Source organism: Pseudorca crassidens, chromosome 2 (assembly GCF_039906515.1).
Source record: "Pseudorca crassidens isolate mPseCra1 chromosome 2, mPseCra1.hap1, whole genome shotgun sequence".
NCBI lineage: Eukaryota > Metazoa > Chordata > Mammalia > Artiodactyla > Delphinidae > Pseudorca > Pseudorca crassidens.
In genome coordinates this window covers 134,269,629-134,293,664 of record NC_090297.1, presented here as the reverse complement: position 1 = coordinate 134,293,664, position 24,036 = coordinate 134,269,629, and the positions used below count along the sequence as shown (strand labels likewise).

Sequence of the window (24,036 nt, the reverse complement as noted above, 5' to 3'; positions counted from 1 at the left end):
AAACACCACCCACTATTTGGATTTTTTTTTTTTTTTTAAGTTGGTAACAGAAAAGTGGTGAGGGAAAAAGACTTGAAAAAAAGAACTGGGGTCAAACTGTAAAGGCCTAAAAATTAGGACTTTTTTTCAGTTAGGCGGTAGTGAGACATTTTAAAGCCCTGAAAAATATGATCAAAATCAAATTTTAGGCAGATCAATATCGGGACAGTACAAGGTTTACCCCAAAGCAGTGTTTTACTATGTAGAAGTTTTCAGCAGTCTGAAAGCAAAACATAATGAAGTACTCACTACATTACTTTTAAAATTCTAAGATTATGGTCTTTTTAAATGGTTATGTTTAAATGTTCTCTTCTGTATGCAATGGAGTACACGGTGAGCTTGATTGTTTTCTTAAATATCACTGCTTGGCAAAGTAAAAATCTGACAAATCTAGATCAGTTTCCTTCTATTTTTTTCCGAAATCAAATGAAACAGAATTATGGAATAGTAAATGAATATATCAGGTAGAAATTTTAGGAGACCAATAAGATCCAGTTAAAAAGAGGAACCTAGGAAAGAGGTCAGGGCAACTGGTAAATTTTAAAATCATTTGTGTAACAGTGACAGAGGAAGCCAGAAGAACATCTAATTCTCCAACAGAAAAGATTAGAGAAGTGAGAACTGACAACTAAACTCTGAGGGATGCCCTCAAGTAAGACAACAAGAAGTAGACATCAGGGACAAAAACAGAAAAATAAAAGATGTTTCAAAAAGGAGTTATACAGGAGTTAATAGTGTGGAATTAAAAATAGGGACTCTACTTCTGAGTGCTTAGGTGCTTTACGTGTATGATTATTTTAATCTCTACATAATCTTTAAAGTAGGTACTACTACTTTATTCCCCCAATATTGTCTTTGGTCACCATGTCTTCCCATACACTCTTTCCTGTCTCTAGAAAGCTGTTTCTCCTCTGCCCTTTCTAGCTAATCTTACTCACCATTCAAAGTAACAGTCCCAGCAGCAGCAGTAACAACAACAGTTCTGACTTAATGAGCAGCTGTTTTGTCCCTACCAGGCACTGTGCTGCTAAATCCTTTAAATTTTCTTATTCAACCTTTACAATTTCAGAGGTAGGCATTAGCTCATTTTACAAGTGAGAAAAATATAGGTTACGGAGGTGATTTAATTTGCTCCAAATCATATAATTCTCCAACTGCAGAACAGGGATTCAAAACCAGAACTACTGGATTCCACAGCCTACACTGTAATCACCAGATGGCCTTGACTCACCTCATCTGCTAAGGTTTCTTTGACCACCATCTCTCACCTCACCGTCCTCTGTGGTCCAACTGCACCCAGTACATCCTGTCACACTAAGATACTCAATGAGCAATACTATCTGCCTCTTACACTCAGCATAAGCTTCTTAAAGACAGGGACTAAATGGTATCTTCTCTTTGAATTCCCAAAATCTAGTGGGGCGTATCTGGAATATGATAGGTATATATTAGTACAGAAAGTGATGTACCAGTTAATACCACAACCAATTATTCTGAGTAATAAGTTCTCTAAACTCAGAGGAAAATGTATGCTGGCAGAATGCCAATGAGCATCATCTTCACTGTTAACAGCTTTATACCTTCTACTCAACAATAAGACCTACAACAATCGTTCTTAATTGGGGGTGCGGGGGCCCCCTAGACTAAGGGTATGCAAAACCTACTTTGAATATTTCAGTAACTGAAATAAACAATTATACATTTATCACATAAAGCAAGCAATACAGGCTAACTAAAATAATGTTACTTTGCTTTTGGCTGAGACTGTATCAACTCAGTGAGAAATCAGTTCTCTCTTGCTGATCAGAAGGCGAAAAAAGGGCTTCCCTGGTGGCGCAGTGGTTGAGAGTCCGCCTGCCAATGCAGGGGACATGGGTTCATGCCCCGGTCCGGGAAGATCCCACATGCCGTGGAGCCGCTGGGCCCGTGAGCCATGGCCGCTGAGCCTGCGCGTCCGGAGCCTGTGCTCCGCAACGGGAGAGGCCACAACAGTGAGAGGCCCGCGTACCTCAAAAAAAAAAAAAAAAAGCTAAGGCACAGGTACTGAGTTTGCACAATTACACTGCCATAGATCCATCGACGTCTTAGAAGTGAGCCAAAGAAGAAAACACTAACTCTTCATAAAAAGCTTTATGTCATAGTCTATGGTATTTGGCCTCAATTTCCTCCGTTAGCAGGAAGAGAGAACCATAACACAGCGGGGAAAGCACAAGATTTGGTATCACAACACCAAGAGGTAAGTTAACATCTCTGCTCCATCATATTGCATCCTCAGGTAAATCCTCCAACCTCTCAATCTGTTTCTTCATCTAGAAAGTTTAAAATACTACTGCACACACACACACACACACACACACACAGATAATACACACTAGAGTGCCAATATTCTATTAACAACCTAGCTTAAAAAATTAAGTGAATCTGATCCCTACATATCTATGCCCTGTACGCTAAATGACACAGTCATATCATCCCTCAAATTCTACTTGTGTTTGCTCTTAATATGTGCTAGATGAGGGTAAATAAAGTTCCATAATTATACACTTTCTCAAATGCAGCTCAAGCACCACGTGGCTTCCAAGAAAGCATTAACAAATTTTGTTATTGTCACACATACAGATGTAGGAAGGATAACTATTACTTACGCCTCACCTCAATTTTAACCAAATCCTCATATCATGTAAATCATAAGATTATGAGATGATGTCTGAATTGAGCTCCTCCTGCCATGCATGTCAGTAACAGTACATGGCTGTTGTGGCAGAAAATGGAGGGAAATTACAGTAATGCTCAGTTCAACTGTTCCTTCTCTACACAAATGGATCACTTTGGCCTCTGTGTGGAGAGCAGACCACAAGGAGGGCAAGAGAGTAAAAAAGGAACACCCTGGCAATCATCCTCCTAGCAGACTCCTGCAATCATCCAGGTGAGATGAAGGAGAGCTGAACGTTCTGACCACTCATTCAGGACTGTGAATCCACCCCCTTACCAATCTAGACACTAGCTAGCCAGACTATTTTAGCTGTTGCAAAGTCAAAAATTCAAACTGAAATTAATTCTAAGTGGTTTCTAGGTGCTGACATGGATCACTGCCCTTATATGTGAGGTGTACCATAGTTTTTTCTTGCCCTCCTATTAACACAGGAGGGGAAGTTATCCTCCTCGTTTCCTCTTACTTCCAGGTCGCCGTTCCTCGTTCCCTTCCTTAAATACCTCAGCCAGATTATTACACCTGATACTTCTCTTTGTTGTATGTTCTGTCTTCCTGATCACTCCCCTCCTTTACTGAGGATGTGAACACCTCACTCACTCCCCCTTTCTCCCTTCCACCAATTCTTCCACACTTCTTTCACTTCAACATTTATGTACTAGATCCAAGCTCCTGGCCTCCAAGCTCCTTGACTTCTTCCTTTCTCCAAAAAGCTGTTCTTATGTCCCAGTCACATCTTCCCCTAGAACTTACTGTTACCAACAACTGCACCATGTCCATAATTTTCATTTCTAGCGTCTAACGCTCTGATCACCACCAGTTCACTTACTGTGATACCCTCCTTTCCTCAGCAGGTCCAGACCTCCCTGAGCTCCAGACTCCTATCCAAAGGCCCACCGGACACCTTTATGTAGGCAAATGTCTTACAGGCATCTCAAACTTTAACATGACCAAAACTGAACTACTGATGTTCCATCCAATTCCATTCTTCTGTCTTTCCTAATTCCGTTAATGGAACTAGCAGTCAGTCTTTGCCCAGATTAAAAACAAAAAACCCAAAGTTATCCTTGATTCTTTACTTTCCCTTAATCAATCCAACAGCAAGTCCATTTTACTCTGTCTTCAAAATATATATCACATTCTAAACTTTTCACCACATCCATCACGTTCACCACAGTCTAAGCCACCGCCACCTCTCACTGTAGTAGCCTAACTGGTCTCTCCTCATCTTCTCCCTTCTGGTCACACAGGGCCCAGAGTACCCTTTTTTTTTTTTTTGCGGTACGCAGGCCTCTCACTGTTGTGGTCTCTCCCGTTGCGGAGCACAGGCTCCGGACGCGCAGGCTCAGCGGCCATGGCACACGGGCCCAGCCGCTCCGCGGCACGGGGGATCCTCCCGGACCGGGGCATGAACCCGCGTTCCCTGCATCGGCAGGCGGACTCTCAACCACTGCGCCGCCAGGGCAGCCCCAGAGTACCCTTTTAAAAGGTAAATCTGAGCAGGTCATTCCCCTGGCTCAAAATCCTTCAGGCACTGAATTCTGTTCCAAGCCCTCACCATTGTCTAGTAACTCCTCCATGATCTGCCATTCACCTCCCGACCCTCCACTTCCGACTACAATTCTCATTGCTCATTCTCATTACTTTGGCCTTCTGCTGTTTCTTGGTGAAGCCAAGTTCACTCCCACTTAAAGGTGTCCGCTATTTCCTCTATCTGGATTATCTCCCCCAGACACCCTCCCTCAAGGATTTCCCCCTCACTTCATTCAAGTTCTCAAATGTCCCCTCCCCAGGGACTCCCCTATCTACCCCAACTAAAATAAACACTCTCACACCCTGTTAGTCTTATCCCTTACCCTGCTTTATTTTTCTTCAGTGCACTTATTTCCCAATACATTATAGTTTTAATTGTCTACCCCACAAGACTAATCCCCATGAAAAGCAGAATTTTGACTTGTTCACCATTTTATCCAACTATCTAGAACTTTGCCTGGAACAGTCTGTACTTAATACATGAATGAATGAATAGTTATCAAGCATTTTCATACACGGTAAGGAAATAAAACAACTTCCCTTCACATGTTCATGCAACAATCATCAAGAGGATAGTATGAGAGTTGGAACTCATGTTCATTTCTAACTTTACCTGTTAACACTAAAAGATAAACATAGACCCCAGTTTGGGGTTTAAGTTGTATGGATGTACATAAAAATGATCCGTTCTAGAGCTTAAGACTTTTCATCAGCATCTGCCATTCTGGACCCAATTAGAAACCCAGGCTGTCTAACAGACTTTGAAAAACAGTTTGCTAACAAATGCCATGACTTTTACTTCCCTGGAAAATCTCTCAAACTTGAGAGATTTTTCTCCTGAAACAATTCAAATAATTAGAACATTATTAGAATTGCTGGTAAGTCCCTTTTAATGTGTACTTACCACTGGCTACAATTTCTGATAAGATCTTTGTATACATTACCTCCTTTAAACTTAACAATAACCCTGTGAGGTAGGTAAGCCTGTCCCCAATTCACACAGAAAAAAGTAGTGACAACCAGAAGCATAATTATAGACAACCGTAAGAAAGAAAACTTTGAAAGTAGGAATCAACTTTAAAAAAGAGAAAGCAACCATAGGTCTTTTCACATAGGGTTAAAGGGCTTATGTTTCTTATGAGTCCCCCAACACATTATTGTATCAAAGCAGACCTGCAGGGACTTCCTTGGTGGTCCAGTGGTTAAGAATCTGCCCCCCAATGCAGGGGACATGGGTTCGATCCATGCTTGGGGAACTAAGATCCCACATGCTGCACGGCAACTAAACCCACGCCTCCACAACTAGAGAGCCCATGCGCTCTGGAGCCCGTGGGCCACAACTAGAGATAAGCCCGAGCACGGCAATGAAAGAGCCCCCGTGCTGCAACTAAGACCCAACGCAGCCAAAAAGAAAAAAAAAAAAAAAGCAGACCTGCTGAATTCATGCTGTTTTTTTTGTTTTTCGGTTTTTGGTTTTTTGGGCCGTGCCACGCGGCTTGCAGGATCTTAGTTCCCCTACCAGGGATTGAACCTGGGCCAAGCAGTGAAAGCCTGGAATCCTAACCACTAGACTACCATGGAACTCCCCTGAAGTTCATGCTTTAATGACCCTGGCACATCTTGTAAAACGCTATGGTACTTTAAACATAGAAGGCAAGGACAAAAATTTTAATTTGCCTTGAAAAACAATTTTTTTAAGTTTTGACACGTAAAAGGTACGTGTCAATTATCTGAAAATCCATGTATTTTAAGCACCTCTTTCTACAATGATGTTAGATGTAAATACAGAGGTCTACCCCATTAACTGTTCTCACACACTTACGCACACACGGTGTCAAGAGAAGGCACAACCAACCACTTAGAGAAGTTGCATAAGTCCTCATGGAGGTGACATTAGAGCCAGAGTTCAAAGAAGACATAGAGGTTTGCCAGGCATCAAAACAGAACCAGAAGAAGAGCACTCTGAAAACATGAACATGTACAGACCTTGGTGACAGATCCATTATTTCAAACATTTCATTGACATCCACTACATGCCAGGCCCTGGGATACAAAGATGATTAAACAGTCTGAGCCCTCAAGGAATAAAAAACTACTAAGAGAAAGATATTAAAAACATAATTATAGGAGTATTACAGAACAGTAATTTAGATGTATGTACATGAAGGGAATACAGGCCTGATGCCCAATAGAGCTCAGGGGCAATTAGGAAAGGTTTCGAGAAGTAGGTAAAATCTAGGTTAAATCTTAAAGGAAGAGAAGGGAAAGGCTGGAGCACAGGGTAAATGGAAGGGCAAGGACAAAAGGTCAAGGGTCCTTAGGGGCAATTCTAAGGAGTTTGGAACTTAACACACAAAACAAGGAGCTGATAGAGGCTTTTAAACAGAGGGTGACTTATATCTGTCTGACTTGATATTTGCCTTTTAGTAAGAACTCAGGCAGCAATGTGGGGATGTGCTATTGGCAGTGATGGGGCCCAGGGCGGGCTGCCCCAAAATATGCCTCAGTGGCATACTGACTATTTTGAAGAAAACAGCGGTTGCAAGGGGGAGACTGTGACCCTCCTCTCTGTCTCCTTGAAAACAGGAAATAAATCTCCCACATAAAAGGTGCCCTTCCTGTAATGGAAGGTAGAAAGACACCCTTATCACCAGAGATGGGGAGTTCAGGGCCCAGAGACCTGTATAAGGAAACACCTGCCACTTCTTTGCTAATTTACTAACCAAGCCCAAACTTTGCTTAAGTTCCTTACTAATTAAGCACCCAAACCTAAGCTTCTTTGTCCTGTCAATTCCTCTCTAATTTATTGTTGGTCTAAAACATATAAAAGCTGCCTACTTTGGCCACTTCTTAGGTCTTGTTTCTATGAGACCTCCATGCACACGAATCAAAGATTCTTTTTTCTCCTGTTAATCTACCTCCTGTCAAGAATTCAAGAGGGGTTAAATCAACTATACTCCAGTATAAAATAAAATTGTTTTTAAAAAGGTTAATTTTATGATATGTATATTTTATCAGAATAAAAAAGCAAATACTGGGGGGGAAAAAAGAGAACTCAAGAGGGGTAAAGGGGGAAATTTTGCCCTCCTGGATAACAGGGAGAACAATGAGCTCTCGCAATTGATAAGGGCCTAAAGTAACGCTCAAATGACATGTATTTCTTAAATGGACAAATGATTTCATGAAGAAGAGATAAGAGAGATCGGATAAATTTACAAACATTAAGCTGAGGCATCTATGAGATATCCAGGTGCCTACATCCAGAAGGCAGTTGGAAATACAGATCCCAAGTGAGTTTCCTAACTAAGCCTACGGGTGTGCCATTAAGCTAAGTAACTACAGGAGAAGAGAAATGAGTAGATAAGTTCGATATGATATACCGGTGAGTCAGGCAAGTGATTATCGCCAACAGTCAAATGAATATACAAATCTGGACTAAAGAGAGAGATGTGGGATTCATTGGTGTATAGGCAGCAGCTAAGGCCAAGCACAGGAAGGAAGTCTCAGGGAGAGGCCATAAGTCAAGAAAAGAGATTACTTAGGAAATAACAAAGCTAACGTTTGCCTAGTACTTACTTTGGCTCATTTAATCCTCACAACAATCTATGTGGCAGATACTATTAACCCTTTTTTCTTTTGGCCACGCCACATGGCTTGAGGGATCCCTGACCAGGGATTGAACCCAGGCCACAGCAGTGAAAGAGTCCTAACCACTGAACCGCCAGGGAATTCCCACTATTATCTCATTTTAGAAGTGGTTAACATTTTCCAATATTACAAGGCAATTAAAGAACTGAAAAAAAAAAAAAAAAAACAAGGCCTAGGAAAGATTAGAGGAGAACCAGGAGCAAGCAATGTTCCAAATCAAGTTAGAAGATACAAGAGGTAACCTACGGTCAATACCATGGAAAATTCAGGTAGGACCAAAAAAATACAGGAAGAAAAAAAAAAAGAGCATGGGGCGCTGAATATTTCACAATCTGGGGACATTAGTAGCTACAATTTACATGCATAATTAGTTTCAGGAAGAAGGAAGTTTCAGGAAGAGAGAGAAAGAAACATATTGAATTGGGTTGCAAAATGAGTTGAGGAAGTGAAAATCATGATCATAAGACTAGTCTCACAAGAGGTGCAGCAATAAAGGAAATAGGCACTCATGTTTATCATGTCAGTAACATTTAAAGTGCTGGGTGCCAGGGTCAGTGCATCACATACCTCACTTAAAATTTCCATTTAAAAAGGTGCAAAAGATTCGGAAACACTACTAAACTCAGTCACATGACAGTAAGTGGCAGCAGAAACATTTACACCCAAAGTGGCATAAAGTTGACTAGCTATTTTAAAAATACAACACACTGAACAATTATTTCTTAAGAATCCAACCAGTTCACTGGTTTTGGAATGTTCAGTGTGGTAGTATCTAACTTGCCTTAAGAAAGCGAAACAAAAAGAATTGGATTGAACCACTAAAATGAATCACGTTGGAAAGAAGTGTTCACTTCAGCCTGCCTGCAGTGTTCCTTATTAATAAAGCTTTCAAAAGCACATTTAAATCTATTAAAAAAAAAGAAACATTGAACAGGAACACCTACTCTAGGTGACGACTTTGTTACATCACTCCCAGGTTCAGTAGGGGTAAAGAGAAACACTTTACAGATACAATTCAAAACAAAAGAATTCAAAACAGATACAATTCAAATTCAAAAGAAGAAAGGGTCCCTTTCTTCTTTCCAAATAAAGGTTTGCCCTAGTACAACCCTATATTTACATATCAAAGAACTGGCTTATCAATTAGCAAAACTAAAGAACACAAATTCTCATTTACACCTGTATGGTCACTATAATCATTTATCCTATGTGGTAAATTCCATAAATAAATTTTGTTAACTGGCCTTTGTTAAAAACTTTTTCCTTTTCCTTCCCAAAGGAAACAGGTAATCTCTAGTTAATATTTTTCATTCAAAAGTTCCCTCCTTGAGACTTCCCTGGTGGTGCAGTGGTTAAGAATCCGCCTGCCAATGCAGGAGACACAGGTTCGATCCCTGGTTCGGGAAGATCCCACATGCCGAGGAGCAACTAAGCCCGTGCGCCACAACTACTGAGCCTGCGTGCCACAACCACTGAAGCTCGCGTGCGTAAACCCCATGCTCCGCAACGAGAAGCCACCGCAATGAGAAGCCCGCGCACCGCAACGAAGAGTAGCCTCCGCTCGACGCAACTAGGGAAAGCCCACGCACAGCAACGAAGAGCCAATGCAGCCAAAAATAAAATAAATAAAAGCAATCATTAAAAAAAAAAAAAGAAGTTCCCTCCTCTGTCCTCCAACTCATTCATTCTCATTGCGCCAGGTGCTGGGCCAGACTGCGAACTAAGACCTAAATAAGATGGACTAGCCCAGCCTTCATGAAATTTACATGCTAGTAGAAGAAACAAAGCATCTAAGTAACTAACGCAGCTCATTACAATTGATGATTAACTGCAGCTAAGAAAAATAGAGCGCTAGGAGGGTTTAACCCCCCACAGGATGGATTTCCTGAAAAAGTGATATTAGGGCTGATATTAGAGGAAATGAGCCAATTAGAGGTGAAGGAAACCCCTAAAGACCAGGAGATAGTAAAGAGAAAGAGGCTTTCTTAGAAGAACAAAAATAAAACCGGTGTGGCTGGAGCCCAGATAGCTCAAACTGAACTGGAGATAAGAGTGGCAGCAGTGTTTTGATCTTTATCCTAAGAATGTGAAATCTTGAGAGTTAGCAGCACATGATGCAATGAGACACGTGCATTTTTAAAGGAATAGTCTTGAATGCATCAGAGCTCCTTCCAAAATCCATCCTTATGCCTAAACAACACACAACTTCCCTAACACCAATACCGCCCAACTTAAAGCAAGGGGAAAAAAAGAAGAATGCTTCGAGTTGAATTCGACTCGAATTCAAGGGACTCTGGAAAAAAATTAGTTTAAACAGCACCCACCTGAGAGCTTATAGGTGTTTCTCGCTTACAAATAACTTCTAAACATACATATCATTTAAACTGCATGGCTATTAACATTTAAGAATGACAGAAACTTAATCACATCCTAATACTTCAAAATAAAATGAGTTGATTAAAGGTTTTGGTATCCAGATTTCGATGTCTTGAAGTACCACCTATCCCTTCACACTTTTTTCCCCTAAAATCAGTCAGAAGCTGACACTTTGAGTGCGTTTTTGGTTTCGCTTTTTAAGGAATAAAATGTATTCTAATTCATAACTTTCTTTACTACTGGCTTGAGAGATGTCACAGGATTTGGGGGGACACCAAACAAACCTCCAAGGTTTAAAAGGCTGCCAGCCATACCGGCGCCCGAAGGTAACTTTCCCGCCCGCCCCATCCCCCAAACTGCCCAGGACTCGCGGAGCCTCCCCCTCCCCTCAGCCCAGGACAAGGCCAGGCCCCCGGGCCAGAGTTGCAGCCGCCACTTCTCTCCCCTTCTTCTCCGGCAGAGGCGGGTGGACCCTGGCAGGAAGTGAGGAGGGGACTGGGGAGCATGGGCATTACCTGGGGCCGGAGCCTGGCAGCGGGGACCTCAGCAAGGAAGGCAAAGCCGAGAAGCCGTCACAGCGCGGCTGGCAAGAAGGTCGGCTCCTAGCCGCTCGCTTCCCGGCTGCCCCAGGCCGCCAACGCCACCAGCCCAACAGCAAACGAATATAACGCGCCCAACTCCCCAGCCCCTCCGCCCCCAGCCTCGCAGCCCGCTACGCAGCGTCATGCGCACGGCCAGCGCCGGCTGAGGCTTTCATTGGTGCTCCTGCCCGCCGTCAGGCTCCGCCCACCGCCCACGGCCGCCCCGCCCCTCCCCGAGTGCGCGGGGTTCCCAGGGCTAGAGACCCACGCTGGCCTTGGCCCACTAAGCGGGAAGCTTTGCGCGAGTAGACCTTGATTCCCGCGACAGTAGCTTGCTTTCCATTTCTACCCCAGCGATTCAATGTTCTGCAGAAATGGGACCGAGGCAACTTGCTGCCTGTCCGAAAAGGAGCCCTGCATGGTAGCGCGGAACTGACGAGTCTAGTGCCTCTTCCAGAGACTCGCAGAATCCGCCTATAGAACTGTGGAATATTGCAGTTTGAACTGACCCCCTAGGACAACTAGAAGCGCTAGCCAGAAGCGTTTGTCATGGGATGCTTTAATGCTTCGAAAATTGTTCTCAACTGTGTCCTTCAGCGAACTAGATAAAGAGACAGTAAGGTAAGTGAAATACCGGGGCAATGAAGTAATTTAAAAGGGGACTTCACAATTAAAGAGAAAATAATGATGCAGAGAGATTAGGACATTAGATACAATTAGATTGTATCTGTTTAGATCGCTTAGATTTTATGAAGGCCAATACGTAGGTAAAGGTAGGTGAAAAGGGAATGATGTGGGCAACAGGGACTGAAGGGCCACACTCTCAGCCTGCAAACCAGTACGAGCTAACCTAGCCTGTCTAGTCAATCCAACCCTACACTATCAGGTTGAGATGGCCACCCATGACCCGGTCAGGCTGCCCTGAGCAAATGGATCAAGGTTACCTAAACTGACTATTCTCGGTGGACCTTTTAACAAAGAGATTTATATAAGTTCCCCTGGCCGCCCAGAGCACCCAGCATTGTTCACCCCGAAGCAGAACCTGGCTTCAGCGTTCAGTCAATTCAGGACTGGCAGTCATTGGCAGGCACACCCAGTTTACCTCTTCTACAGTTGTGATTGCTAATTCTGCCACCTGGATGACAATAGGATCTGATACATCACCTCTCCCCTCCTACCAGTTTAAGAGCAGTAGGAACACAGAGACTCCTTTCTTTAAGACTGCTCACCACTATATACACATACTAAAAAGGCTCGTTTTTTCCCCTTGTTTCGTTTATTCATTCAAAAACTAATGTATTTTGTTCTTGGTGCTAGGGATACAGGAGTGAATATAACAGAAGCCCGGCACTTAGATGCTTATATTTCTAGTGGAAAAGATAACTTTTTAAAAAAAGTAAATAAAATAATAGCAGGTAGTGATGTGTTAAGAAGAAAACAAAACAGAGTGGTCAAGAAAGGACTTTTTGAGGAGATGATCTGAACTAAGCCTTAAATGAGGAGGAGCCAGCTATGCCAATTATGGGGAAGAAGAGCATTCTAGACCGAGGACATGGGTGCGGAAGTGCTAATGCTGAACAACGTTGGCTTGTTTGAGGAACAGAAGGCCAGGAGGCCTGAAACACCTTGTGTGGAGGGTATGAGACTGAGGTTGGCAAGTTAAGCAGAAGGCTAATCCTGTTGTTTGGATTTTTTGTTTGTTAAGTTATGTCTTGTCTTGTTTTTTAAGTCAACGTATTTTGTAGAGAATGACTTGCAGGGGGTTAGAAGTGGAACAGGGAGAAGCCAGAGAATGATAGAGAGCTATTGGACAAGTCCATGCAATATATGATGGTGACCTGGATTAGGGTGGTTGCTATAGAAACAGAAGTTGAAGGATCTCAGGATATTTTCCTGAGGTACAGGTGTGAAGAAAGGTGGTAAACAAGGTGACTCCCAGGTGGTTTTCTTAAGCAAGTAGGAGGATGCCATTTAGTTCAAGGGGAAAGATCATTTAATATTACTGGAGGGACCCTGAATGCCTCTGCCCAAACTCCAAGCCTCTCCCACCACTGACCTGAAAATCTCACATCATTCACTCCTTGGGATCAAGGCTTGGTTAAATATGAATGTTGGCTTTATCACATTCCAAAAACCACACGTACGGAACTTGTATTAGTTGCTAGGAATCTAAAGATGAATAAAAACAACTGTCTATTGGGGAGATTGACAATAAGTTAGCCATTTCAAGACAAGTAGGACAAGTATTATAATAAGAAGGGATAATAAAAGTGCCTACCTTGGTGGCAGGGGTTGGGGGGTGGGGAAAGGAAGCTGGGACAAAGTGAGAGAATGGCATGGGCATATATACACTACCAAATGTAAAATAGATAGCTAGTGGGAAGCAGCCACATAGCACAGGGAGATCAGCTCAGTGCTTTGTGACCACCTAGAGGGGTGGGATAGGGAGGGTGGGGGGGAGATGCAAGAGGGAGGGGCTATGAGGATATATGTGTACATATAGCTGATTCACTTTGTTATACAGCAGAAACTAACACACCATTGTAAAGCAATTATACTCTAGTAAAGACATAAAAAAATTAAAATTAAAAAAAAATTTTTTAAGTGCCTACCTTACAGGGTCACTGTAAGGATGAAATGAGTCGATGCCTACAGAGCTCCAAGTACAGACGCTGGCATATAGAAGTAGTCAATAAATATCAACAGTTATTTTACACTTTTCTACACTGAGGTTTATCATTATTTTTGATGTTGTTATCTTCTGGATTCAGTAGGAGCAGATAGAATGATTATCACAGCCTGCTACTCTAGGAGAGGCAAGGTTGAATGGAGGAAGTCTACCTGACTCTAGCTTTCTGAACCAGTAGGAAGAAAGAGAAATTTAATTGGCAGGCAAGGGAGGAGGGATATTCTAAGCAAAAGAAAAACAAGGTCAAAGGCTAACAAGACAAGAGGGAGCCAGAACTAGAGCCAGAACTATGCAAGAGACTGGAAAGTAGTTGAGTATTGTTGAAGTGTAGGTTACTTACCAAGAAGTGGCAAGAGATAAAGTTGGTGTCAGGGCTTAAGAAATGGGAAAAGAATTTGAAAAAGAATAGATACATGTATAGGGATAACTGAATCACCTTGTTGTACACCTGAAACCAACACAACATTGTTAATCAACTATACTCCAATATAAAATAAAAACTTAAAAAAAAAAAGAAATATGTAGACCATGCTGAGACATTCTGACTCAGACTCCCATAGACAGTGGGGAGCCAGTAAAGGATGTTAAGTAGGGAAGAGTCATGATTTAGGAGACTGTACTGTACTAGAGGAAATGAAACTGAAGGTGGAGAGACCAGTTAGAAGGGCATTATAGTACTATGGATGAGAGATGATAAGTGCCTAAACTAGGGCAGTAGCAAGTGGGGTGGGCATATTTGACAGAGATTTAAACAGACAATTAACAGAATTAGAGAGTGTTTGGATGTGGTGGTTCAGGATGTATCCAGGATTTTCAGCATAGCAGGCTGGGTGGCTGGAGTTAATGCTGACTGAAGTAAGAAAATGCTTCCTGGAGAAGGACGAAGAATAAGCTTTACTCGGGTTAATATTTAAGCTGCACTAGTCCATCTCCAACTGAGATCTAAAGAAACTGAACAAGAAGCAATCAAGATTTGTTTAATTTTACAATAAAAATAGCTCTAACTTTTTTTGCTGGTTGTGTCAATAATGCATACTTACTGCAGAAAATAAAATCAGGTACAGAAAAGCACAAAGATAAAAGCCATCTAAAGTCCTACCACCCAGGGATGCAGCTAAACTTTGATGTGGGGAAGGAAGAGAACAGTGGCCTCAACCTGGGGACTGAGCCATATCACAAGAAGACACTGGGGTCTACAGGGAGCCAGAACGGGAAACTGAACAGGAACCAAATCGGGTTTTAAAATACAAACATCTCAATTCTTTTTTTTTTTTTAAGAAAGGTTGTTTTTTTTTTTTAAATTAAATTAATTAATTAATTTTATTTTTGGCTGCACTGGGTCTTTGTTGCTGCCTGCTGGCTTTCTCTAGTTGTGGCGAGTGGGGACTACTCTTCATTGTGGTGCGCAAGCTTCTCATTGCAGTGGCTTCTCTTGTTGCGGAGCACAGGCTCTAGGCACGCGGGCTTCAGTAGTTGTGGCTTGCAGGCTCAGTAGTTGTAGCACACGGGCTTAGTTGCTCCGTGGCACGTGGGATCTTCCCGGACCAGAGACCAAACCAGTGCCCCCTGCATTGGCAGGGGAATTCTTAACCACTGTTCAGCCAGTGAAGTCCAACATCTCAGTTCTTCAAAGAGTCACATCTCCCTTAATGATACCAAACAAGCAACAAATCTTTATCCCATTTCAAATATGTGTAATTTCTCCATTGGCACTCAGGCGTAGTGAAAACATAGACTCATCCGGAGTTAAGGTTTTGTGACTAAGTTAGTACGAGGCAAGAGTGTAAATCAGGACAACCTTGATTGGTATGTCCCTGAAAACTCTTGGAGAGTTGGACTCCTCTCTTTTTTATGTATTCTTGAAGCATCCAGCAAAATATGTAAGAGCCACCTGAAAAATATATTGAATGAGTTAATGAAGCCAACTGAAATATAAGATTGTGGGCAAACTAATGAGAGGTCAGACACAACTTCATTCCTTGTCTTAGTGATTCAGTCATCTTGCATGCTGTCATCACTTGTTTTTCTACAAACAGATTTCTTTATATACAGGGAAGAGTGCCACCTATCCCTGTTAAGTGCCACCTATCCCTGTTAAGAGTGCCACCTATCCCAGCTTGACTCGATAGACTGCCTCTAGCTCTAAATAGCAAAGTATTACATTTTAGGCACTGCCATAGATGTAATAATAGTTCAGGTAATATACACACATAAGAAACACCCTCAAGATTTCCTGAATCACCAGATGATTTTTTTTATCTTACTGGAACTAAGTTGGTATAAATCTAAAGAAGATTCTGGTCAGTTAAGACGATATGGTAAGACCTAGAGAAACCACTAAGAAAATAACTCCAAAAAATATAGGGAAAAAATCATTAAAGAAATTTAAATGTTACACTAAGGAATATTCAATTAAAGAAAAAAAGAGTAAAGTAGGAAGAGATGAACAAAAAAGACATGAGACACAGAAAACAAAAATTATAATGGCAGACATAAATTCAACTATATCGATAATAACATTGTGTGAATGAATTGAACAGAATACATTAATAAACAAAATCCATCTATATGCTACCTATAGGAGCAGTTTAGATTCAAAGATACACAGAGGTTGAAATTAAAAGAATGGAAAAACATGAATCATTCAAAAAGCAATCATAAGAAAGCTGGAGTGGCTATATTAATATCGGATAAAATAGACTTTACAGTAAAAATATTTAAGTGGTGCAACCACTTTGCAAAACAGCCTAACAGTTCAGCATATAATTGCCATATGACCCAGTAATTCCACTCCTAGGTATATATCCAAGAGAAACATTTGTCCACACAAAAACTTGTGCAAAGTATTCATAGCAGCATTATTCATAATAACCAAAAAGTGGAAACAAACTAAATGCTTATCAACTAATGAATGAATAAATAAAACATAGTATATCCATATAATTGAATACGATTCATCCATAAACAGAAATGAAGTACTGACGTATGTTTCAACGTGGATAAAACTTGAAAATATTATGCTAAGGGGAAATAAGACTGTCATAGAAGACCACATATTATATGATTCCATCAATATGGAACATCCAGGATAGGTAAATCTGTAGAGACAGAAAGAACATTGGTAATTACCCAGAGCTGGGAGAATTGAGTGGAAATTGGGAGTGACTGCTAAGAGATACAGTTTCTTTTGGGGGTGATGGAAGTGTTCTAAGATTGATTGTAGTGATGGTTGTGCAACTCTGTGACTACACTAAAAACTATTGAATTGTACACTTTAAATGGGTGAATTTTATGGTATGTGAATTATATCTAAATAAAGTAATTTTTAAATACAGAAAAAACTAATATAGAGGTCTGATTGGTGGTTACCTTTTGCCAAGTTATCAATTAAGAGAAGGCATGAGGGAGCCTGCTGCTGTGTTAGAAATATTCAGTGTCTTGATCTGGGTGGTGATTACATGGGTGTTCACAAATGTAAAAGTTCTTCTAACTATATACTTAAGTCTGTGTACTTCACTACATGTAATACATCAGACAAAAAGAAAAACATTTTTAAATGCCAGTTTTATTTAAATAATATGACTTAAAATATTGATATTCATTAATTATATTTTATTTTTCCATTTTATATTTATATATATATTATATATATAAATATATATAATTTATATTTTATAATATTTTATAAATGAAATAACTTAAAACATATGTTAAAATAATTTTTATTTTACATTTTACATGTACTTTCCTAATGAAAATATATTCAACACATTCAATTTTTGTACACTTTAAATTCTACTACATTTTGTATACTAATACTTTGAGTCATTACTGTAGATAGTGCACAAAAAATGAAAATCTTGATGATAACATAATTAATGATTTTGTTGATGATGGCAAGATAAAAGTTATGAAATAAATACATGATAATATATGAATTACATAGGTTTTAATTTTATTCCCCATCCAGATATCATTGGATCATCAGCCCAAAATCTAGACACATGCAATAATATTTAAATTGTAATATTTGACATTTTACTTCTCTTTCAGTCATACAAAAGTTATAGCTTTAGATATATTTTCCCATTTGATTTTTATAAAGGTTTATTGTTGATATAAGAAGATATATTTTCTTTGATAGTCCTGTGTGAACTTGATTTATAACTTTTAAAGACTTAAACATAAGGCACGTGGGCCTCAATTTATTCTTTGGTTCTCAATCCCACAAATGTTATTGGTGGGCCTACAAATAGCATGTGTGACCTGCCTTATTTTAGAAGTTTTACAAGTTTTGTTTTTCATATTTGAGTCTTTAATCATCCACTTGGAATTTATTTTTGTTTGATACAAGGAAAAAACTTTAAATAGGTCCAATTGAGCATCTTTTCTCAACTGAAAACTCTATTGTATGTCAAGTTCCCAAAGCATGGTCTGTTTCTGTGCTTTCTTGTCAGTTCCATAGACTTATTAATCTTTTTGTCAATACCACATTGTTTCAATAATTACAACTGAATGTTAAGATTTTTTTCAATCTAGTACGGCATGACTCTCTTGCCTGATTTTTCTTATTCAAGAATAGGCTATATCTCACTATTTATTTAGTCTTCCTTAATGTCTTTCAATAAGCTTTTATAAATTTCTCCACTAAGATCTTATACATTTTTTCCAGATTATTTAACAGTTTTTGTTGCTACAGTAAGGCTATCATTTTTAAATAAATGTTCTTTTTTGCTGCTCGTATAATCATATCTAGAAGTTTTACTAACTGTTCTCATTAACTGTTCATAGATTCTTTCTCAGTTTTTCATGTAGGAATCATATCATCACCAAAGAATTACAGGGTCATGTCTTCCTTTCAAGTTCTTTCCTTGTCTTGCCTTATTACACTGGCTAAGGCCTGTAATACAATGGTGAGTAGAGTGGGGAAAGTGGGCATTTCTGTCTTTTTCCTGGTTTGAAAGAGAGTGTTTTTAATGTTTTGCCATTAAACATGATGATTAGGGTAAGTATTTTGAAACTAGCCTTTATTAGATTTAGAAGTCTGATTGTATTACTAAATTACAAAAAGCATATATTTTTGTACATCCAGATAATAATTACATGTTTACTGTTATGTTGTACCTTGCCTCCAAGATGTCCCCAAAGGATTCTCACCTCCTGGTACTCAGAGTCTTACGTAATTCCTCTTGTATTGTACCAGAGTAGATCTGTGTAATCCACAGAACATGGCAGAGTGATAAAATATCATTAGATTAGGTTTTAAAAGATATTATGGCATAAGGTTACAAAGGATCATAAGAAACTATGAACAATTATATGCCAATAAAATGGACAGTCTAGAAGAAATGGACAAATCCGTAGAAATGTACAATCTCCCAAGACTTAACCAGGAAGAAATAGAAAGTATGAACAGATCGATCACAAGTACTGACATTGAAACTGTGATTTTAAAACTCCCAACAAACAGAAGTCCAGGACCAGATGGCTTCACAGGCGAATTCTATTAAACATTTAGAGAAGAGTTAACATTTGTCCTTCTCAAACTATTCCAGAAAAATTGCAGAGGAAGGAACACTTCCAAACTCATTCTACAAGGCCACCCTGATAGCAAAACCAGACAAAGATATCACACTTACACACAAAAACTACAGGCCCGGGCTTCTCTGGTGGCACAGTGGTTGAGAGTCTGCCTGCCGATGCAGGGGACACGGGTTTGTGCCCCGGTCCGGGAAGATCCCACATGCCGTGGAGCGGCTAGGCCCGTGAGCCATGGCCGCTGAGCCTGTGCGTCCGGAGCCTGTGCTCCACAACAGGAGAGGCCACAACAGTGAGAGGCCCGCGTACCGCAAAAAAAAAAATTACAGGCCAATATTACTGATGAACATAGATGCAAAAATCCTCAACAAAATATTAGCAAACTGAATCCAACAATACATTAAAGGGATCATACACCAGGATCAAGGGGGATTTATCCTAGGGGTGCAAGGATGGTTCAGTATCCACAAATCAGTGTGATACACCATATTTAAAACTTGAAGAATAAAAACCATATGATCATCTCAATAGATGCAGAAAAAGCTTTTGAGAAGATTCAACACCAGTTTATGATAAAAACTCTCATCAAAGTGGTTATAGAGGGAACATACCTCAACATAATAAAGACTATGTATGATAAGCCCACAGTTAACATACTCAATGGTGAAAAGCTAAAAGCATTTCCCCCAAGATCATCCTTGTTCCACAAGACCAGGTTGCCCACTCTCGCCACTTTTATTCAATACAGTATTGGAAGTCCTAACCACAGTAATCATGCAAAAAAAAAAAAAAAGAAAAGAAAAGGAATCAAAATTGAAAAAGAGGAATAAAAATGTTATTGTTTGAAATGATATGATACTACACATAGAACATCCTAAGGACCCCACCAAAATACTACTAGAGCTCTTTAATGAATTTGGTGAAGTTGTAGGACACAAAATTAATATACAGAAATCTGTTGCTTTTCTATACACAAAGAACTAACTAATGGAAATTGAGAAAACAATCCCATTTACCATAGCATCAAAAAGAATAAAATACCTAGGAATAAACCTACCCAAGGAGGCAAAAGACCTGTATTCAGAAAACTATAAGACACTGACGAAAGAAATAGAAGACAACACAAGCAGAAGGAAAGATACACTGGGTTCACAGACTGGAAGATTTAATATTGTTAAAATGATCATACTACCCAAGGCAATATACAGATTCAATGCAATCTCTATCAAAATACCAAAGGCATTTAAAATTATTTATTTATTTTTTTATTTATGGCTGCGTTGGGTCTTTGTTGCTGTGCATGGGTTTTCTCTAGTTGCGTTGAGCGAGGGCTACTCTTTGTTGTGGTGCGTGGGCTTCTCAATGCGGTGGCTTCTCTTGTTGCGGAGCACAGGCTCTAAGCTTGTGGGCTTCAGTAGTTGTGGCATGTGGGCTCAGTAGTTGTGGGGCATGGGCTCAAGAGTGCAGGCTCAGTAGTTGTGGCACACAGGCTTAGTTGCTCCACGGCATGTGGGATCTTCTGGGACCAGGGATAGAACCCATGTACCCTGCATTGGTAGGTGGATTCTTACCTTTTTTTTTTTTTTTTTTTTTGCAGTACGCAGGCCTCTCGCTCTGTGGCCTCTCCCGTTGCTCCAGACGCGCAGGCTCAGTGGCCATGGCTCACGGGCCCAGCCGCTCCGCGGCATGTGGGATCTTCCCAGACCAGGACATGAACCCGCGTCCCCTGCATCAGCAGGCAGACTCTCAACCATTGCGCCACCAGGGAAGCCCGGTAGGCAGATTCTTAACCACTGTGCCAAAGACATTTTTAACAGAACTAAACAAATAATTTTAAAGTTCGTATGGAAACACAAAAGACCCCAAATAGCAAAAACAATCTTGAGAAAGAAGAACGGAGCTGGAGAAATCACGTTCCCTGACTTGAAATTATGCTACAAAACTATAGTAATCAAAACAGTATGGGGGGGTGGGGGTGGCAGGATGAATTGGGAGATTGGGATTGACATATATACACTAATATGTATAAAATAGATAACTAATAAGAACCTGCTGTATAAAAAGTAAATAAATAAAGTAAAATTCAAAGAAAAACAGTATGGCAGGACTTCCCTGGTGGCACAGAGGTTAAGAATCCACCTGCCAGTGCAGGAGACACAGGTTCGATACCTGGTCCAGGAAGATCTCTCATGCTGCAGAGCAGCTAAGCCTGTGTGCCACAACTACAGAGCCTGCACTCTAGGGCCTGCGTGCCTCAACTACTGAGCCCACGTGCTGCAACTACTGAAGACCACGCACCTAGAGCCCTTGCTCCACAACAAGAGAAGCCACCACAACGTGAGGCCCATGCACCTCAATGAAGAGTAGACCCCACTTGCTGCAACTAGAGAAAGCCCACGCACAGCAACAAAGAAGCAACGCAGCAAAAAAAAAAACCAAAACCAAACAAACAAACACAAAAACCAACCATTATGGCACTGGCACAAAAACAGACACATAAATCAGTGGAACAGAATAGAGGGCCAGAAATAAATTCACACACTATGGTCAATTAATCTATGACAAAAGAGGCAAGAATATACAATGGGGAAAAGATGTCTAATCTGTCCAATAAGTGGTTCTGGGAAAACTGGACAGCTACATGTAAACGAATGAAATTAGAACATTTTCTCATACCATATACAAAAATAAACTCAAAATGGATTAAAGACCTAAATGCAAGACCTGAAGCCATAAAACTCCTAGAAGAGAACATAGGCAGAATATTCTTTGATGTAAATTGTAGCCATATTTTTTTGGATTTGCCTCCTAAGACAAAGGAAACAAAAGCAAAAATAAACAAATGGAACCTAATTAAGCTTAAAAGCTTTTGCACAGCAAAGGAAACCATTGACAAAATTAAAAAAGGATCTACTGAATGGGAGAAAATATTTGCAAATGATATGACCAATAAGCGGTTAATATCATATATATATGTATACATATATACACACACATATAGACACACAGACACAGCTCATACAACACAATAACAAAAAATGAACAACCTGATTAAAAAATGGCCAGAAGACTTAAATAGACATTTTTCAAAGAAGACATACAGATGGCCAACAGGCACGTGAAAAGATGCCCAACATCACTAATCATCAGAAAAATTTAAATCAAAACCACAATGAGATATCATTTCACACCTGTCAGAATGGCTATCATCAAAAAGACCATAGGCAGCTCCCTATTGCTGGAGGAGAAAAGTGCCCCGGATCCTTTCAGGACTCTTGGTCTTTTGGAAGCGACCCAAATAGAGTGAGGGAAGAGGGAGGAAAATCCCCTGGATCCCTGCAGGGTTAATTTATTCAAAAATGAAATAAGAGAAAAATACTCAACACGCAAAAGTCTTGTGAAGAAAATGAAGGAAAAGCACCGAACATGCCAAAGGCTGAGGAAGACCGCCCTATGGAAGCTGTACCACAGGAGGCAGAAAGAAATCCTCAACCTTCTGAAGAAGGTGTAAGCCAGGAAGCAGAAGGAAACCGTAGAGGAGGGCTGACTCAGCCTGGTCAGGGATATAAAGAGGACACTCCGGTTAGGCATTTGGACCCAGAAGAAATGATAAGAGGAGTAGATGAGTTGGAAAGGCTTAGGGAAGAGATAAGAAGAGTAAGAAACACGTTTGTGATGATGCATTGGAAACAAAGACATTCACGCAGGCGTCCTCATCCTGTGTGCTTTAGGCCTTGAATTCTTTTTTTATTTTTTGTCTGATATTAAAATCTGGTGCCTGCTTTCTTTCTGTTAGCATTTTCTGATGTATCTTTGACTTTTGTTTTATTTTTAATCATCTGGTGGAGTTTTGCTTTAGGTAGTGTCCTTATTACCAGCATCTGGATTTTGTATTTTGACACATTCTCCAGGTCTGTTTTTCAATTGGGAAGTTTCACACATATGCATGAAAATATGTTAATTCCATATTGTAAAGTAAAACATAACAGGTTACAAAGTAGCATATTTAGTATCAGCTCACATATGTAGGAGAAAATCTCAAATTGCGTGTGTGTGCGTGTGCGTGTGTATACATAGATACATATATCAAAAATTTAACTGTGCTTATTTCTGTGTGGTGTGAGTTTTTTTCTTTTTGCTCATATGTATTTTTTAATGAACACGTCACACATACAAAAAGAATTAAAGTTTTTTTTTATAATTAAGAGTCAATCAAATAATTTGCAACCAGCTTATAAGGGCAATGGGGGCACCTAAATTCTTGAAGAAAGAACTATTAAAAAAAAATGTAAACCTCAAATTACCTCTGGATCTCTTAGCCAGGGGAATAAAACTGGCAGTTATCACAGAAAAAAAAAAAAAAAAAGACCACAAATGACAAATGTTGGTGAGGACGGGGAGAAAAGGGAACACTTGTACACTGCTGGTGGAAATGTAAGTTGGTGCATCCACTAGGGAAAATAATATGGAGGTTCCTCAAAAAACTAAAAACAGAACTACTTTATGATCCAGTAATTCCACTCCTGGGTATATATCCAAAGAGAATGAAAACATTAACTTGAAAAGATACATGTACCCCAATGTCATAGCAGCATTATTTGCAATAGCCAAGGTTTGGGAGCAACCTAAGTGTCCATCAACAGAAAATGGAGAAAGGAGATGTGATATATATGCTCAATGGAATACTCTTCAGCCATAAAAAAGAATGAAAATTTGCCATTTGCAACGATATGACTGGACTTGGAGGGTATTATGCTTAGTAAAATAAGTCAGAGAGAGAAAGATAAATACTGTATCTTAATCTAAGAAATAAATGAATGAATATAACAAAAATAAGCAGACACAGATATAGAGAACAAACTAGTGGTTACCAGTGGGGAGAGGAAAGGGTGTAGAGATAAGATACGGGTAGTGGATTAAGA

At 40.1% G+C, this 24,036-nt stretch overlaps 2 protein-coding genes and 1 long non-coding RNA gene across 8 annotated transcripts in view; 2 read left to right on the top strand and 1 right to left on the bottom strand.

Annotated features, from left to right (window-relative positions):
* The window catches only part of SOAT1 (sterol O-acyltransferase 1), a 57,536-nt gene extending 46,518 nt beyond the window's left edge, over positions 1–11,018 (bottom strand). For 2 of the 3 annotated variants that reach the window (XM_067728766.1, XM_067728765.1), the window contains exon 1: positions 10,822–11,018. The gene's annotated coding sequence lies outside the window, so the exon portion shown is untranslated. The remainder of the gene's footprint in view (positions 1–10,821) is intronic. The other variant, XM_067728767.1, reaches the window with a different exon arrangement.
* Positions 11,019–11,102: 84 nt separating this feature from the next.
* LOC137219740 (uncharacterized) overlaps positions 11,103–24,036 on the top strand; it is a 40,323-nt gene continuing 27,389 nt past the window's right edge. For all 4 annotated transcript variants that reach the window (XR_010941227.1, XR_010941226.1, XR_010941228.1 and 1 more), the window contains exon 1: positions 11,103–11,508. This is a non-coding gene — a long non-coding RNA (uncharacterized lncRNA). The remainder of the gene's footprint in view (positions 11,509–24,036) is intronic.
* LOC137218779 (transcription elongation factor A protein-like 8) lies at positions 12,440–23,619 on the top strand. Its single transcript, XM_067726305.1, has 2 exons — positions 12,440–12,524; positions 22,479–23,619. Exons 1-2 carry the CDS (start codon positions 12,440–12,442, stop codon positions 22,850–22,852), a joined length of 459 nt encoding a protein of 152 aa, XP_067582406.1. The 3' UTR covers positions 22,853–23,619.

Coding starts and splice junctions, on each gene's coding strand:
- LOC137218779 (XM_067726305.1), top strand. CDS start 12,440: ATGGGTGCGGAAGTGCTAATGCTGAACAACGTTGGCTTGTTTGAGGAA. Junction 12,525..22,478: donor TGAAACACCTTGTGTGGAGG/GTATGAGACTGA, acceptor TTCAAAAATGAA/ATAAGAGAAAAATACTCAAC.